Source organism: Phyllostomus hastatus, unplaced genomic scaffold (assembly GCF_019186645.2).
Source record: "Phyllostomus hastatus isolate PE091 unplaced genomic scaffold, TTU_PhHast_1.1 phas_scaffold_501, whole genome shotgun sequence".
Lineage (NCBI taxonomy): Eukaryota > Metazoa > Chordata > Mammalia > Chiroptera > Phyllostomidae > Phyllostomus > Phyllostomus hastatus.
Genome location: NW_025334033.1, coordinates 30,676,556 through 30,695,426, shown reverse-complemented (window position 1 = coordinate 30,695,426; position 18,871 = coordinate 30,676,556). Strand labels below are relative to the sequence as shown.

The window sequence follows — 18,871 nt, the reverse complement described above, 5'->3', positions numbered from 1 at the left end:
GATTGTACTAACAAAAGGTCTCAAAATTGTACAGTTCATTAGGCATTAAAATGTTGGTTGGAAAACATGGGAAGTTTAAATTCTTGTTAAAGTACAGAGGAGTTCATTCCAAGCCGCCTCCTGCACTGCCTTACTCTGGAACACTGCCCTCATGGTGCCGTGAATCTCCGAAAGCTCTTGTGTAGGGATGGAACTCAAACAGAATTCTTCCCATTCACTAAAAATCAGTACAAGTTAAAAATAACCACCAGGACTTGAACCTTGTTCATTATGCACCACGTGATATGATAAGTAAGACCGACTTCCCCTGAGGGGTGGGGGTGGAAACAGAAGGGTGGAATCGGGAGGAATACCCGTGTGGAAATCAGAAACCAGGCATCCTGGTCTAGATTGAGTCCCCAACAAGCTTTGTGAGCATGGGCAGCCCAGCCGTTCTCTGCCTTGTGGTCCTCCACACAAAATGGAAATGGAACCGTAGGTGTTATAAATTCACCTACTTGGTGGTACCACCCAATAACCTCAATTAGGCTTCAGTGACAGAGAAACTGGGGAGGGATAGCTCAACTAAGTCTGAAAGTTAAACTGGGGTATTTATTTTCTACAGTCCAACTAGTAGTGTAATCAGTAAAACTGTTATACTTGCAATAATATTTCACTGATGTGCACCAGAGCGTTGCAAGTTATAAAATTTCCAATTTAATTTTACTGCATCCCTGAAGCCGTAGTAATTAGAAGACAAACTCACAGTGAAGATCTTTATAGCTTCAGGGGTGATGATTTTGAACCTGTCCTGCAGGTCACTTCTGTCCTCCAGGTTTCCTGATTTGACAGCTGCCTGCAGACTGAGGATTTTATTGTAATACAGCAGTAACTCATCATTCATTTGATGGGAGCAGATGTAGATGACGCTCACATTTTCATCTAAAAACAACGGGCACAATGTTAATTACTGGTATAAAGGTAAATGACATTATAAACTCTGGCATCAGATTGATGTGGCACAGTTTAAAATAAAGAGCATATCAAAAAGCCACATTAAAGTTAATTTAGATTGGTTTTGTGCAGATCTTAGCAGTGTAACTGGCTTTGGGGCACTTTAGCGTTTCTCTAAAGAAAAGACAAATACTGGTAACGCTGCCACCAAAAAAATGGACACAATGATCCCTCCAGAAGGAGGGCTGTAAGGCACCACGGAAGTGTCCTGTCGAACAATACACAGGGGATCAGCCCCAGAACTCCCATTAACATCAGTGGGAACTGCATACCGCTTTAAAAATGTATCCCATTAACTTCAGTAAATTATGAAACAGAGCTATTAACTTTAGAAAGCTGATGAAATGGCAATTTCTTATTCTGCCTAGACTTGGCAGGGCCCATTCAGGGAACGTTCTGTCCAAATAGATGGTGTGATTATGACCACGGCAATGGTTATTTCAGGAAACCAACCTTTTCCCTGTTCCATTCCCAAGGAGGAGTAGATTAGTTATACAAGATATTTAGTAACTCTTGGTTTAAAGGAAACACTATCTCAATTTAACTGTTCTCTTTTTAAAGATGTGCTTCTTCTTATGTACCTAGCAAGAAATCCCAATTAAATATCCCATCCAAATGGAATAGTGAGATGAGGTTACCCAGACCAGGCTGAAAAATATTTTAAGGAGTACGGACAGGAAACCAGCAGCCAATGAAATTCACTCACTCACTCATTCATTCATTCATTCACTCATTCATAAAATAACTGACTAGTGGGGGCAAAGTGCTTGACAAGACATAGGAGAACATACAAGAATCAAAGCAACTGAGATGCTGCCCATGAGGAGCAGCATTTCACATGCACGGAACAGCGGTAAAACACGGTGGGGAGCAGTGAGCGCAAGGAAGCACGCTGACCAGGTGGCTTAGCAGAGTTCAGAGGAGGGAGCACTGTAAATACTCCCTCGGTCAGGCAGGGCTGAGAGGGGATTGGAAGACCCTGCTGTTTGGTTTGGCAGAGCATTCAGAGCATAGGCTGATTAAATTCTAGCTTAGCTGTCTAGGGGCCCTGCGCATGTCATTCAACCTTTGTAAGCTCTGGTTCCTTCATTGTTAAATGAGGGATAAAATCACCTGGGGCAGGGCAGAGTTTTAGGGAGTATCAAATGAAAGAATACATCATATATCTATATTTCTATATTCTCAAAATATATTTCTATATTGCATACAAGCACAGTTTGTACAGAAAAAGACATGCAGGTTATGATTACTACAACACCTTTATTAACTCTGTTTTGCGTACTCACAACTGTATACCTACTTTTGTCAACCCTTGTGTCTGGCACATAGTAGGCACTCCACAAACAGTACAAATGCACAAATCTCCTCCATAGCTTACCCATCAGTTATTCCCCGCTCTCCCCTCCACACCTGTGTTCCTTTCATCATTCAGTGCCTCAAGATTTCACACGGGGAGGTTGTGTTCTTTGTTGTTCCATCTTACTGATCTTGTCTTTCCAAACTCCTAGAAGGTAAGGTGTATACCCTTTCTTATGTTCCCCCAAGCCCTGGTACAGTGTGGAACACACAGGAGGCACTCACTAAATATTTGTGGGTTGACTAAAGGGATCTGGGAGAATGGAGAGATTCAGGAGGTAGAAAGTCTTACACAATTAGTGAGCCTCACGGCACACAGGAGAACACATAGCAGCAGTGTCTTCTGAGCTGACCTGGTGCTGGGCCCCCCGAAGGGGCTCCCTGAATGTAAATATGTAAGTGGCTCCTATTTAATTTTGGAACTGAAAAGCCACATAAGTCTCAAAATAAATTAACTCAGGAAACTCTGGGTAAATAACCTGTATCCAGTTGCTGAATGATCAAGTTAGTCATCCCAAATCTTGTGTTTTCAAGAAGAGCATAGTGCCCCACCAAACTAGTGGTTTGCAAAACCAAGCTAGTATTTTTCTGAAGTATTGAAGAAAGACACAAAAAATAACTTAAAGACTCCATAACAGAAAACGAAACTTTTCTTGGGAAGAAATTTCTGGGTTTCACATGCTAACAAATCATGTGGCTCCCTTTACCTTTCCTGTTCATTTCTGGCAGAGGAATACATGTCACTGACACTAACGCCCAGTACTAGTGTGGGCTTGATTGTGAATCTATAAAAGTCCAAAGGTGACAGGTAATTTTTGGAAGGAATTGATATGAAGATGAAGATTGCTTTGACTGCTAAGCAATAGTCAATGCCAACCACTCTCTCTCTTAACTCCTGTGGGAACTGGAAATACTCGCTGTTGGGTCTCCACCCGACATCCTGACTTCACGGCCACCGTGTGAACGACAGGTCTGACCAACACCACCAATCAGATTATTTTTATTTCCCCTGAATAAACAGAATAAATGAATAAACTCTTTTATTAGGACATAGTGGAACACAAAAAGCACAGCGTAAGGAATATAGTCAATATTGTTGTAATACCATGTACGGTGTCAGGCGGGTACTAGAATTATCAGGGGGTCACTCCCTAAGGTGTACAAGTGTCTAATTTCTCAGTTGTATACCTGAAACTATTATGAAGATCAATTTAAGAAGACACGCATTTATTTTTCCACAAAATTATTACTAATTTTCCTAGTTTCTTAATTTTATTTCACAATCAAGTACTTTTTCTATCTTCTAACTACTATTTCTAAATGTTCACTGCTCCCCTTGGGAGGCTTTAGGATTGCCTTGCTATGTGAGGGGAACAGTGTACCAAGAAAAGGCGTTTGGCTCATAATCTCAGAAATGTTCACCTTAGGGATGTTTTCCATTGCAGGTAGAACCTGGCCTGGATGGCTGAATTATTTAAAATAGAATCCTAATACTTTCAAGTCTTTTCTAATAATGAGAATCTTTTATAAAGAAATTCTTTGGAGATGGTTTGTACTTATATAGAGGGTATATGAAAAGCTATGAAAAAAAATAATTCAAATAAATCAGAGCGAAGTCTGCCCTCTGCTGCACTTGAGTGGTTTCCACCCAGTCAGGTTTTTAGTTGAAATAGCTCATCACTAACAAATCAATCTGAAGTGATTAAAAAATTTTTTTGTAATGCTGAAAAACAGTGTTAGTGCCTAGATAATAGATTAAAGCAATTACACTATTATTATTTTAGGACACTGTAAATTTCTAGTGCTGATGTATTTTTGTTAACCAAATGGCATTTATAAAATAATAATGATGCTGAAATATATGTGAATCATGTACAGTATGCCATTCCAGGGAGCTGGCTAAGTTGGTCATGGATCATGTAAAATTCTTCTTTGTTTTGCTTAAATAAGGGCCAAAGCAATGATATTTTAAGTTTTTATTTGGTAACTAATAAACACCTAGTTTTTGTTTAATCCTGAGTTTTGGCTAGTACATCCCAGACTGATTCCGTATTATTGTTGAGCCTTTGCAACCTTGATCCTCCAAGCCTAACCAGAACCCTAGCTTCCAACGGTGTCAGCCAAAGCCATCAAACCCTTGTGTCCTTTACTTCTGGCTTGAGGTGGCGTCTGATGTAGCACTGACCAAACCAATGTCGGAACGTGACTTTTACAAAGATGTATCTACCACTCAAGCTTTGTATTTTTAAGAATTTTCTCTACAAGGCACCTCCCGTTTCCTAATAACTAAATGTTATATATTTAAATAAAAGGTTCTTCATTTATATCTTCATTTCCCTCTTATTCTTATAATGAATACACAATGCTTTTAATTTCTAGTACCACCTTCCACTCATTCCCCAGATACTATACAGGGTCCAGCAGAAGTAATGCCTGCTTGGTGTGGTTGCTAGGGTAATAATATGGGTGTAATAATTTATAGTTTTAATTTGAACATTTCACCTAAAATGTCATATGGTATGCTTGAGTGTGATATTGTTATGTTACAGAATTACATGCCTATGACTTTATAATAAAAGATTTTATAATAAAGAAGGGATGCTATTTGTGCTGGACCCTGTATAATATTGACACGAAAATGTTGACTTTGTTTACTGCAAGATTTGGTAAGTGAAGTTTAGAGCTATAGGAAAGAAATTCTTATCTAAACCAACAGCAAAGAAAATTTTAAAAACTACCCAAGTAAATAGGTTAAAGACATTGTTTTAAAATTCCAGTTGACTTCACTATAAATTTATTCTTTAAAGCAAAACATTCAATTGCCCTGCAAGTAAATGAGAAATCCAAGCCTTTTCCTTGTAGAAAGAGAGAGAAAAAAGCTAAATAAATAAGTAAATAAACATTTTTATCAACATCCACTGATAAGCATTCCAAAGAACCATTTGTGTAAAAGTATTTACTGTACCTAAGATGTCACACAGCCGCCCCAGCTGCATGTTCTGCTGTGTGTCGAAGTCAGCAATATTTTGTCGCACGGGCTGGGAATATCCTAAAAGGCAGACAAGATGTCAAAACCCAGAAAGAGCAAGTCAGTATGGCAAAATGACACACTAGGATTTTCAAAGTGTCACAGTTCACATTTCCAGGGAAGAATTTTCTCTGAAGCGTCTTGCAGAAACAACCTCACTCCTAAGAATGAGGTCCCCGCTTCTCAGGGGAGTAAGCGTTACTACGGGGGATGTGCTGAGCAGCGTCTTCCGCCACAGAGAGAGGTTCATATTTTTCGACACCGACAAAGCTGCTGGGAATCAGGGTTATAAAAACATGGGAATGTTTTCTGACATTTAACATGAACGTTCAAAAGAGCATGTAAGGAAATTATGCTCAGGTTTAAAAAAAAGAACAATTTTGGCTTTTTAACTTATGCTTCCTCTAGGGCATTTTGAAGATGTGTCCCAGAGTCATTCTAAGCCTGTACAAAGATTTCAGAGCGACCCCTTGATGTCAGGAATACGTATTTAAGTGATTCTAAATACTAAAGAAATATGCTTCTGCTCACATACTCACAAGGATGTTTAACCTTTAAAGGGCCATAAAGGCTACTGTGGTTAGTGGAGTATTTTATCAGAACTAATGAAAGTCCTGCCAGCTGCCTTCCAGGGGAAGCAGAGCAGAAGGAAAACACATGTGGATTACTATTGTCCAAAAATCTTCCACAAACAGAAAAACAACAACACTTTCTACTGATATTTCAAGGGTTAAAAAATGTAAGTGAATGAAAAACATGCACTTAGAAGGCATGCATACTCATAAGCAGGAGCAATTGCTTATATGAAATCCAGCAACTGTAGGTGCAACTTTTTTAAAAAATAAAATTGCTTTTCACATTTTGAAGAGATGCTTCAATGCCTCCTTGTGGTTAGTGAGCCCAAACACATGTTTCAAGTTAAACTGCTATAGATAAAGTGATTTTAAATACTGCATCTTTGAGATGTGACACAGATTTCCTTTTCAGCATAAGGAAAACTATAGCAATTCAGGCAAGAGGGCTTCAGATCAAATGAACTCTGATAATTGGCTCTTTGCTTTGATGTCAGTGTTTAAACACCAGACAATGTCTGGAAATTAAATGAGTTTACAATTCATCTAAATGTCTCCCTTTGGCTTTAAGCAGATGAACTTAACTAAACAGGCGGAAGGACAAATGGGTTGTTTGAAAAATTATTAAATTTTAAAATAATTTGGGGAGCCACCCCATGGAATATTTAAGTTCATATAGACAGCTACAAACAATGCTGCTTTGGTATGTGGTTGCAATACTGTAACTCGGGATTTTGCATATGTATAATTCTATCTACATTCTGATAAATGTTTACAAAGAGGTATTGTGAATAGCTTATATACAACACTATAAGAAGGCAGGGAAAACGCCTAAAGAAATAAGGTATGATTAAGAAAAGTGCCTGAGAGCTTTCCATGAACACATTTCCTTTCAAAAGTGAAGATAAAAGGCAGTGTGAGATGTCTCATTAAGATGATGTCCAATTTAAAATACAAAGGATGTCTGATCACTTTCTTGCCACAGATGCAGCACGGGAGTGAATACGTCTGTGTTTCATTCAAGTGCTCAAGGTTAGTTTTCCAGCAAATTACTCAGTACCTCTGTTACCTCTGATCAAGGATGCATATAAAGTGCCTACGCAGAATTATGATAGGACTGGTTACTCGGTTAACTCTACAAATATACCCACTTTGAAGACCTGTACATTAATAATCTGAGAACATTGTTATAGAGGATCACATGAAGTAACAGATATGAAAACATTTTCATATATGGGAAGTGCTGTGTAAACACAGGGCATTTTAATGTTATGAGGTCCGTGCACTTCCAAAGCTCATACGAACAACGAATTCTGTGTACATTGCAACAGATGTGACAGACCGTTCTGCACGGGCAAGATACAATGCAGTGCACGTTGTCATCAGCAGAGCAGTTGATTTTTTCAAAAGATCGGATTTATTTTTATGTTTCATATATCCACAAAGTACATGTGTTGGCTCCTAGGTGAAAAGACATCACCAGTGCTGACGGAATATATTAAATACAGCAGAGACGTAACCAGGACACTATCAGCAAGGATGCTGTGGATTTGGGAGTGTCAGCAGACATGCCCAGCGGCAACGAAACATCACAGTTTGGAATATAATCTTCAAAGACAGGATACTTCAAAGGTCAGACTAGAAACATGGGGGGAGTTGTGAGAGACTGTCTACTTCTACCCTATCACGTGGTAGGCAGGTAGGAGGGAAACTCAGGAAAGTGCCTTGTCTCTCGTCTGAGGTTGCATAAACCTGAAAATTACTACAGAGTTCAGATGCTACGGGTTTAGCGCTTGTGATAAACATGGTTACATAAAATAAGAGAGAAGACAAGGCTCTTCAAGTGTGAGCAGGGAACTCCAGGAGGAACAACAAGCCTTTGTCTCGTTTCTGACTTCTGTTTTCAATTGTTGCGATAGGCAGGAGAATAGGCCTCCCAAGGTGTCCGTGTCCTCATCCCTGGAACCTGTGAGTATGCCAGGTTACGGGGCAAGGGGAAATAAAGTTGCAAATGGAATTAAGGTTGCTAATCAGCTGACCTTAAAATAAGGAGATTATCCTGGATCATTTGACACCAGGTAATCAAAGGCCCTTAAAAGTGGAAGAGGGAGGAAGAAGCATAGAGAGTTAGAGACGTGGCTGGAGAAGAAAGGCGCAGAGATGCGGCATAGCTCGCTTCAGAGATGGAGCAGGGGCCAGGGCTTTCCCTGTTCATTCCTTTGCGGGTGGCTTCTGAAAGCTGGAAAGGATAAGCAGATGGATTATCACATTTTTTGGACCATAAGAAACACCTAGGTTTTTGTGGAGGAAAATAGGGGAAAATATTTTGAAGCAAAAAATGTGGTAAAATATTTAATAACATAAATAACAATGTATTTTCCATTGTTCACCAATATTTCACTAATGTAAATGTAAACAGAACTCAACAGCAGCATTAACAACCATTATTCCTCCCAAATTTGGGGGGGTGGGGAGTACCTCTTATGATCTGAAAAATACGGTATATCACAGAGCACCCTGCTGCCCCCTGAAAGGAACACAGCCTGCGACCCCTTGATTTTAGCCCCCTTTGGACTTCCGAACTACGGAACTGTAAGGTAATAAACTTGCATTGTTTTAAGCCACAAAGTTTGTAGTGACTGGATACAGGGTGACAGAAAACTAACGTGAGTGTCCAGCTTCCCGTACCCCGAGGGTGCACCACCTCTCTCGGACACGCTGCTTCTCTCCCACTCTGACCGAAGGACGAGGGAGGGCCAGGACCCTGAGAAGAGCTCACAGAAAGCATTAGGTAAGTGTTATTGTTGTTATCTTTCCTAACTTCAGCTGAGCCAGACTGAAATTCTCAAAAGGAGCCTCACTTAAATGTGGAGACATTATTATTATTACCAACATAAAATTATATTTGAGCTATCAAAGTGCAGTTCTTGTAGCTTACGCAGCTGGTAGGCCCTAGTCACTAGCACGTGTGCCTGAGCACCCTTTCTAAGAAGATTCTCAGCCTCCTCTCACTGTCCTTCTCGTGCGCCCTTTCTCCACTGTGCTGCTTTCAGTTTGTCATCGCACACCTCTTTGCTTGCTGCTTTACTTGTTGTGTGCCTTCCTTCTGCCCTGCACCACTCCCAGCTCCCCTAAACAGAGTGTAACATCCATTTAAGCAGAGATAGGGTGATATCGCCATCAAATGAGCTAATGAAATATGTCTTAAGATCCTATTCAAAGAATTTGTCTTTTAAATTCCTAGTCCTTTCTGCCACATGTTCTTATCATTTCCTCTCTTTTCTTTTTTAAACTATTTTAAAATTGGGTTCTCCGATCTGGAGAATTTCTGGGGAACTCAAAGAATGGTCAATGGGATTTGTAGCTTTTCTAGGTCCTCATCTGCCTAGAATGAAACAGCACTGGCTTGAAGAGGCGCTCCCTCTTATCTCTGTACAGGGAAACACAGCTTCTTGCCTATGGCCATCCTTATCACCTGAAAAATATTCCTAATTTGATAGAGTATTCCGTCTTTTTTTCAAATGTTATTGCTTCTGCTTTACATCAAAGAAGGGTACCTAAGAGCTGCCTCTCCGAAGTTATCCAAGAACCTTTGGTTCTCTGTTGAAGCAAGGATGCCCATCAGAGGTTCAGTCGCACTCATCAATCATGTGCACACTGGCTGTCGTTTCTCTATCTTCATGTTACCTTCACCTCCTTTCCCTTCCTACCCCTACTCCCTCAAACCTCCCCTTAATGATGCTCATTGGCACTTCACCCAGTACACTAGCTGTGCCAGGACTGGCTTTTCCTTCACAGAAACCCGAGAACACGAGCAGGGCAGTGCTCAGTGACTAAGCCTTCTCAGGACCGGTGCATGTCTCTGTGACAGGTGACTGCCCTGGAAGGGGAATCACAGATTCATTGTCCTGTGGTTGACTCCTAGTTTCTTTTGTCTCCAGGTCCTATTCCTTGCCATGGTGCCTAAGGCAGAGAAGAGGTTTAAAATGGACTTTCAGTTACTAAGCAGTTCCCATTCATCTGATCTCCTGGCCTGAGGTGGCAGTCGCCAATGCTTCAGTCTGATGGGCTGCAGCGGTACTTCTCGACCTTTCTCCCATGTTGAAATACGTGATGGAAGATGTTCAAATCTGTCACACACTTCTAGGGCCGTACACAGTATGGAAGTAACGGTAACTCCATCCGTTTCTCTTCCACTCAGGAAAGCATGCTAGAGGCCAGTGGAGCAACAGTGCCCTTGTTATAACCTTAAATTGTTCCAATTCATTAAAAAGTTAATCATTAGCCAACTTTGGTATTCTAATAGTAAAAATGTAGAGGAACTTGAGCCACGCTTCACAACTGATTGCACGTCAGTATTACAGTCATCTGGAGAACTGACATGGAGGAATACAAGTATGTTTTAATTTTAATTCAGGCTAGAACTAAATCTGAAAGTTTAAGTGTGTTTTGTTCCTGATCCTGCGATGTAGACATTACGCTTATATGCAGGTTTTCATTACTTGTGAAGTGTGAAAGCACAAGATACTGAGATAGGAGATAACATATAGCAAGAGAGAGGCCTATTTGGGTTATTTATATAGTACATCCAGCACCAGTCTGGTGAAAATAAAACAGAGTGGTATTTTGGGGGCTGTTGATGGGGGTTAGGGAATTTTGTGATGAGGATGTAGAAAGCACAGGAGGTACTCAACTATTGGTTGAGCTTTAAAAACAGTCTCAAACCCGAGCTGCCAGGTGGCTTCTGTGTGGCTCCGAAGACCTTGTTCTCACAAGGGTGAGGACTTTCTCTCGTTTGAAATGTGTGTCAGTGGCTGGCACGGCACTGTGTGCAGCTAAAGCCAGCGATTCTCAAAGTGCCCTCCGGGGACCCTGAGGGGCTCCCTGACCCTTTCAGGAGGTCTGCGAGGTCAGAATATTTTCAAAATAACACTAAGATGGTAGTTACTTTTTTCAACTGTATTGTTTCACAAAATACAACATATTTATTAATATGATTTTAGATTTTATATTGCAACTAATATTTAAGCATTACTATTGTTGAGTTTTGGCATAAAATCAAAGAAGAATATACATGATTATCTGAAAAGGCTATAAAAACATAACATACTATTCCCTTTTCCAAATACTTATCTGTGTAGCGCCAGGTTTTCTTCATATGGTTCAACCAAAACAACATATTGCAACAGACTGAATACAGAAATATATGTAAGAATCCAACTATATTCTATTAAGAGATTTGCTCCCTTGCCAAGCTATGCCACTCTTCTCACTAAATTTTTTCCTTTTAGGATGGAAATAAAGTTTTCTTTAATAAAAATGTTATTTAGATTAAAATTGGCAATGGACTTATTATTTTAGCAAAAATTAAATATTTTTTAAGTTTCTCAGTTTTAGTTTCTAATGTGGTGAATATTTGTAGATAGAACCCACTATCTTTAACCAATGATCTTTAGGGTCCTCAATAATCATTACAAGTGTGAGTTTGAGAACCTCTGAACACAGGTGTTCATATTTTTATGAGAATGAAGATGACAAAAACTATAGTGTTCTTTTACTACTCGGATGGCACTTTCTAGGGCACATCCTGACACTAGCCCGCGGCAGGAAGAGCCCAGGAGCTGGGGCCACTTGACAACCCATCCAGCGCTGCTTCTGGGTTCCACGGAGCAACACAGCCAGCTCGGGCCAACCCAGTCATCCACCCAGCCAGTGCGCGACTGTTGATCTGGGTCACTGGAGGATTATGACATGGAGGAATACAAGTATGTTTTAATTTTAATTCAGGCTAGAACTAAATCTGAAAGTTTAAGTGTGTTTTGTTCCTGATCCCAAAAGATCTGGATATTTCTGGAAAATGCTGTCTGGCAGACCTTGGCAGTACATCTGTCTGCAGGATTTAGCATGGCAACACCACAGCTAGACTATGGATTCCATGCTACCTGCCAAAATACATGTTAAGACTGCAAAGATTTGATTGAAAGTCCTATTTGCCAGCCCTGAGGTGGAAGGAACAGAGTCAATCTTATGTTTAAGTTGTCAATGCAAAAATGAGAAAGTTGAAAGATGCCAGTGTGCTGGGGGGCACAGTAACGATGTGATTTCAGGTATAACACTCTTGGCTGTGGGCCTGTGTCCACAAATGCAGGTGAGCCCAAGGTCTTAGCTTCTGGAGGAAGGAAGTGGAGTTAGGAAGCAACTGTCCCATGAGCACTTGTGGCTCTCAGCCCAGTGTTGGGACAGTTGTGCGCAAAGATCAGTTTTCTGTCTTTTAGGTGTTTGTAATGGTAGAGAACAGCAGAAATGGTTTTTTCCTGCATGTCACAATGGCAGGGCCCATGACTTTACGGAATGGACTACCTTGGAGACCACTGACTGTATTAGCCCCAAGGATAATTTGCTGAAGTAAAGTAGAGGGCGGGGGGGAATCAGCTCAACTATGTACATTGCTTCTAGCCATTAAATCCTTTAGCAGTGAAATAAAATTACATACAGAAAAGAGAAAAACCCATCCCAGTATATCCATTCTTTTTATCTTAAAGGAGGAAGATAAGTGAGAGAGGAAACTCAAGACTGGGGGTTTAATTGGCTGGCAGGTGCCTCGTGTACCTGCTCACGGCATCTGAGCCCACACTTGATATATCTCATTTAATGTCAGTGTATTTTAAAGTGCCACTGAGTTTAAGGGTAGTGCCAGATGATGCACCATAATAAAGATGCACAGAGGGTAAGATAAAAGTGGAGGAAATAATTGGCCCAAAGAAACCGTAAGCAGAATTAGTGCACAGGTTTTGTTTGGACCTCTGCTTCTTCTGGAGGACTTAGGATTTTTTGTTCCAGTTCTTTCTTATTTGACTGATAAATTTTACTTAAAATAGACCCTAGCATTCTATTCCTGCTATGGATCATAGTATAATAAATTATCTTTTTATAATTATACTTTATTAATAAAATTGATTAAATATACAATATCTAATTAACACATCAGCTTGTATAATCTAGAAAGAGTGACCTTTTTTAAAATCATCTTACAAAATTACAAGGCCAATCCTTTTCTTTGGGCAACAAATCAACAGCATCCCACCCCTTTTGTTGGTTAAAAATAGCTTAAACTCTTTGTTATATCTAGGAATATGAGGTCTGTCCGGGAAAAGTCCAGCCATTCTTAATATAATGAGAACAGTTTGCATGACATCTTTGTAGCCTGGCGGCCAAGGAGAGTGGACTGGAATGTGCATGTGTGAACAATGACGACTTCACTGTACTGGTCAGTAGGGGCATTAGATGCCATTGAGTGAGCATGTGTGCTATGTGGCTGTCACATTCAAAATGACTGAGTGAGTAGAGCAATGAATCTGCATCAAATTTTGTGTTAAGTTTGAACATTCCTCCATGGGAACTATCCAGCTGATTCAGAAGGCCACAACTATGGGCAACTGGTGATTGGCAGCTTTATCATGATAACATGGCTGCTCATGTATCATGTCCTATGCAGAGTTTTCTGGTGAAACATCAAATCCCCTGGTGACTGGGCCCCGCTACAGCCTAGATCTGGTGCCCTGCAACTTCTGGCTATTCTGAAAACTAAAATCACCTTTGAAAGGGAAGAGATTTCAGAACATTGATGAGACTCAGGAAAATATGATGGGGCAGCTAGTGCCAATTGGGAGAACAGTGTGAGGTCCCAAGGTGCCTGCTTTGAAGGGGACTGAGATATCATTGTCCTGTGTACCATGTTTCTTGTGTCTTGAATCTTCTTCAATAAATATCTCTATTTTTCATAGTACAGGGCTGGATACCTTCTGGACAGACCTCATATTACCCAAAATACATAATAGTCAATTGTGTTTCATCACTCCTCTTTTGAAAGAGGTTAACCTGCAATGTGTAATTGTCTTTATGACCATAGTATCAAGTCGTAGATTTTAAAATACACGGTAAATATTTGGTGGTCAAACATGTTACTGAGAGGCTGTCCTTTCGGTGATGGCAGGTTTGTAGAACGCAATCATCCCTGTGGGCACAACGCTACATCCACAAGTAACCAGATGCCCACAGCTGCAGTATATTAAATATTAGGCAGTTATCAGCTACTATACTTTCATTTTTAGGGTTCAGACAAATCAGTGTAGCCCCAATTGTCTAGCAGCATGGTGTAATAATTTCTGGGGCTAATTCTACACCAGGATTGATTTCAAATTTCCTATGGAAAGAGACAAAGAGGTCAAGGCTGTAACTTGTGTTAAATGCCCACCTGAACCTATACTCCTACCAGCAGATTTTGATTGTTGAATCCCCCTTAACTCTGGAAACAGAAGGACTGTACTGAGTAGATTGGGGTCCTGGTGCAGGGTGAAGCGGCCGTGTTGTGACAGCTGAAACTGTCAAGTGTCCCCAGAGGAGGTGGCACACGAGAAAAAGGCACACCAGAACCATTTTTTTAAAAAAAGATATGGTTTGAGAATTATGTCAGTGGGATAGATATGAGATGACAATTTAATGTTACTCAAAATTAATTTAATGTCCACAAGTCATTTTGTGAAACCTAAAGTGTAGCTTGTAGAAACAAATACTATTTTATCAAAGCCCAAGTATAACTCTCTTGTGAAAATGTGTAATTGGGCTTTTTAAATGCTTGGTTGACAGAAATATCTGAGCTTGGTCTTATCTCTAGAAAAAGACATGACTAGCAATTTTTCTTTAAAATGGGTTATTATGTTGTTAACAAACAAAAATTACTGCAACAGGAAAGATTTTCAGGCTTATTATAGATTTATTTAAACAATCTAGAAGAAAACTAGTTTTAATATCAGATTTAAAATAATGTTTTCTAATAGTTTTTCGCCAGGTTATTTTTCTACTTAATTTGTATTCAGCAAGCCCTTTTGAAATTTAAAGATATTTTTATTTAAAACTATTTTTCATTATCCAGTTTAGATTACTGACCATTCTTTTCACAATTCTACATCTTTGGGGCTCCTTTCTGTCCGGCTTCTCCATAGGGTTGATTGCATTGGGGTCTTGAAGGGTAGAGGAGAGAGGACATTTGTGGAAATTGTGTCTAACTTTGTGCTCGTCAACACTACAAAGTGGGGGCGGGGGGTCCTTGTTCCTATTTCTAGTTTTGAAAACAATGAAGAATGAAAAACAATATTTTGCACATAATGTCAGGTCAGGTCCACAATTTGTTGCAGGAGCAAAAGGCTCTTGCGCCTTATTCTGGGGATCTGAGTTGGTTAATTGGGTCTGCAATTAGCCACTCTGGTTGCAATCAATTACAAGTGCAATTTCTGTGTGTGAACTAATTTTGTGTGTGAAAGTCGTCCCACCAAAACAAAAGTCTAAGTTAGAATGAAATTCAGATTTGTTTTGCCTCACTTACATCCTGAGAAGGAACAATATCCTCCATGAGTCAGAAAGACCAAAAGTAAAAGGCCCTAATGTAATTGCATTATATTACTGTATAAATTCAATAATTTTAAAAACTTTTCTACACATACTAAGATGTAAGTACTTGAGAATCTAGAGAAGTTCGCCTTTGAATGCGACTCTAGTTGGCTTTGAAATATTGTTTTGCAAAATATATTTTGCAAAAATATTTATAGTAATAAAAATATTTTACTAATTTAAAATAAAATCTTAATCATATTTATATAATAATGTTAACTACTTTTGCTTTTAATGTTATATGTTGTGTTATGGTTCTATGCTAAGTACACAAACAGGTATATTAACACAGAAGCATGAATAAATTGCAATTCTGAGTTCTGTTACAATAGACCGCTTAATGCCTTGCTCTACTTAAAAGGTCTTAACAAAGACCTTATATGTAATATGTAGATTCAGTGGATTTCACTTGCTCTTCAAAACCCTACCAAGTCAGCCTAGGAAATCTGGTCTCACCAAAAAAATTTCACACCTAGGAAGACAAAAAGGAAAACAAAACAAACAAGCCAGCAAATAAATTGCAAACACTTGGACAGCAGTTCATGTTTTAAAAGAACTTCCCATGCAAATTTTTAAAACACCCCATGTCATTTTGGCATACCTATTTTACCACCGTGTTGTAGAAAACAGCTTTTAAGTTCCCCAATTCATAAATGTAATTAAATAATTACATTAGTGCTAATTAACATGAAACTGCAGATTATTTAAGCGCAAAAAAACACTATTCAACTTCTTAATTATTCTTGTTCACACAGCATTTCCTTTTGCTCAGGCGCCCTAGGTGCAAATAAAGCATCCCATCTGCTCGTAATTAGAACTAAATAATTTCAGAGAATGTAGCTTATCATTTTGACTGCACATTTGATTAAAAACAGTGTACAAGCAATATCCTGGCTTATTGGCATAACAGCAATGACACACACAAGCCTGTGTTCCTCTATCATTAAAGAAGATAGAAAACATTATCTGTTATTTCAGGGGGAAAAAATACAACTTTTTAGTTCATTTCATACAGATGAAAGCGAATTACAGCAAATCACCTCTCCACTGAATAGCAGCCCCCACATAATGACTTTATTTGCTTAATCCCCAAATTAAACGCCGTTTCGAGCGAGGGCCCTGTGTTATTACTCTCATCATGTCGAGAACATTTTCCTGCCGAGACCAATTTGAATAAAACAAGGGGCCTTCCTTGAACTCAATCAAGGAGCCATAATGTGGTGGGTAATAGAGGTTGCTGATAGATTTGCAGGCAAAAGTGTTATACCTAATGATGGGATATGGATAATAGTCCTCCTGGAGGTCCTGATGCGATTCCAGTTGGCTGCCAGATGCTAAAAATCAAGAAGAGCATTGATCAGTGACAGGAAGCTGTAGTGGATTCATCTAGTCAAACTTCAGCTGTTTTTCCACTGTACAGTTAAGCCAGGCATAAATTATATTAATTGATTTAATTACATACTTAAAACATCTTCCCCAATTAATTTAATTAGGTGGCTACATGATGCTACTGGCAGGGGAAGATTAGAGGCAGCTCACTTAATTAACAGAATATGAATGAAAAAAAGAGAAAGCAAACATAAATGAAATTGTGAGCACTAATTAAAAGGCTGTCTGCAAACTTAAATACTTTCTGACAAAGTGGTGACAGCAATGTAGACAAGACAGGGTTTTTTTTTTTTCCCCTAGCAAATTAAAGTGCCAGGAGGTATATATAGGGAGAAAAGTTAATGCAGTTACACCATTGATTTTCTGACAGAACTACCATAGTCAAAGTGAAGGGACTTTTTTTTCTATAGAAAAATTGCAACAGAGTTTGCAGATTCCTGATTAGGGTTAAAATATGATGTATGGTGCAAACAAATGTAGTGTTTGTGCGTCACACAAGGAGGAGAGTGGAAGGTGAGGGGGGCCGCTGGGGAGGGTAGTTGGAGAGAGAAAAGGAAGATAAAGAGACACTCATTGCACTCGTTCAAGCAAGAAATGTTTAGAAAAAGAGGTCTGCCTTAACAGCTGGCCACCTTGTGTACCTTGGCTCGAAGGCGGAAATTCTGCAGGTGTCTCTCACGTGCTTCCTGCAGGATCTTCTTTATTCGAGACTTATGGCAGTGCAGCAGCCACGTGATGGCAATCACACCTGACGCCCACTTCTGCTGGCGATACGTCAGGAAGAATTTTCTGGCCTTGTAGCATTTCCATGTGGCTTGGATCTTGCTGATAGCCTTTATCGTTCCACCTTGGCCCTTGTACCTTTGCCCAGGGACGTTTATTATGTTTTGGATGGGAACCGGGTTCTCTACCACTGAGAGAAGGTCAGTCTTGGTAAGTTTATTCTTCAGCTCAAATTCTGGAAGGAGGGCTACCAAATTGTTCCCTTTTATTTTGACTTCTGGTATTGCATAGTCCCTGAGAAACTTCTCGATGTGTTCTAAGAGAGAGAGAGTACTTCCCCAGGATGAACTAAAGCATGCCTTGAATGCTAAGAAGTCCGGGTCTGTCTTGTTTATGACGCCATTATAAATGAAAAAGTCATAATCCCAAGGTGATTTCCGAGCTTCAGAAGTTGATGTGATTCTCAGGGACTGTGGAAGAAAAATGTCACCAGAGATGAAATAGAATTATGATCTTCTTTAAAGGAGCAGTCAAGACACACACAGTATCACACTATCATTTATTACTCAACGGTAGGAAAATATGGATCCTAGTTCTGGTTTAATGACTATAGATCATATATGAAAGTCTGGCCAGTATATATCATAAAACTCGTTACCAAAATAATCTTAGAGATCATTCAAATCTATTATCACTTTTATAAAAGTGTTACTTAATTGCTCAAGGAAAGTGATCATATAAAATTTGGGCATTTAGTTCACTTCAATTTGGTCAACTGACCCCCATAATCTTGGTGATTTACTTTTACACATGCACGAATGGAAGCAAGTCACTGCTTTCTTGCTCATAAGTTACCCACCAACCCTGAGAGATGGGGTAAGCCTTTCTGTGCACTCTTTGTGATAACCTCAAATATGCTCATCAGAGCTTTGCTGTCTGTTCTGGCATTCTAACAGGTCATCCCTTTCTAGTGTTGTGAAGCTCTGCCACCTTCTCTTAGTATCCAGACGTGATTTTACAGGAAGCATTGTGTTGTGTGTTGTCACCACTGCCACTTTCTAGGTTTCTCTTGACATAGGTTCTTTATTCTTAAATCTGGTGTCTTCTTAGGGATATATCTGGAGCTGTCCCCAGGTAGAATCTGAAATCGTATAACAAATAAAACCAAGGAAGCATTTGCTTTTCATTTTGTTTTTATCTGTACTGATTGAATTTTTAAATTGATGAGAGAGAGAGAGAGGGGCATAGATTTTTTTTAATTGTTCTGCTATGCATTCATTGGTCGCTTCTTGTATGTGCTCTGACCGGGGGCATCAAACCCACAACCTTGGTGTACCGGGATGACACTCTAACCCACTGAGCA

General features: G+C 39.6%; 1 protein-coding gene across 1 annotated transcript in view; it reads right to left on the bottom strand.

Annotated features, from left to right (window-relative positions):
* IQCH (IQ motif containing H) overlaps positions 1-18,871 on the bottom strand; it is a 118,336-nt gene that overhangs the window by 76,093 nt on the left and 23,372 nt on the right. The window contains exons 4-7 of the mRNA XM_045821943.1: positions 17,427-17,978; positions 16,664-16,730; positions 5,315-5,398; positions 746-921 (exon numbers count right to left, since the gene is read on the bottom strand). Of these exons, the coding sequence (XP_045677899.1) occupies positions 746-921; positions 5,315-5,398; positions 16,664-16,730; positions 17,427-17,978 (879 nt within the window). The remainder of the gene's footprint in view (positions 1-745; positions 922-5,314; positions 5,399-16,663; positions 16,731-17,426; positions 17,979-18,871) is intronic.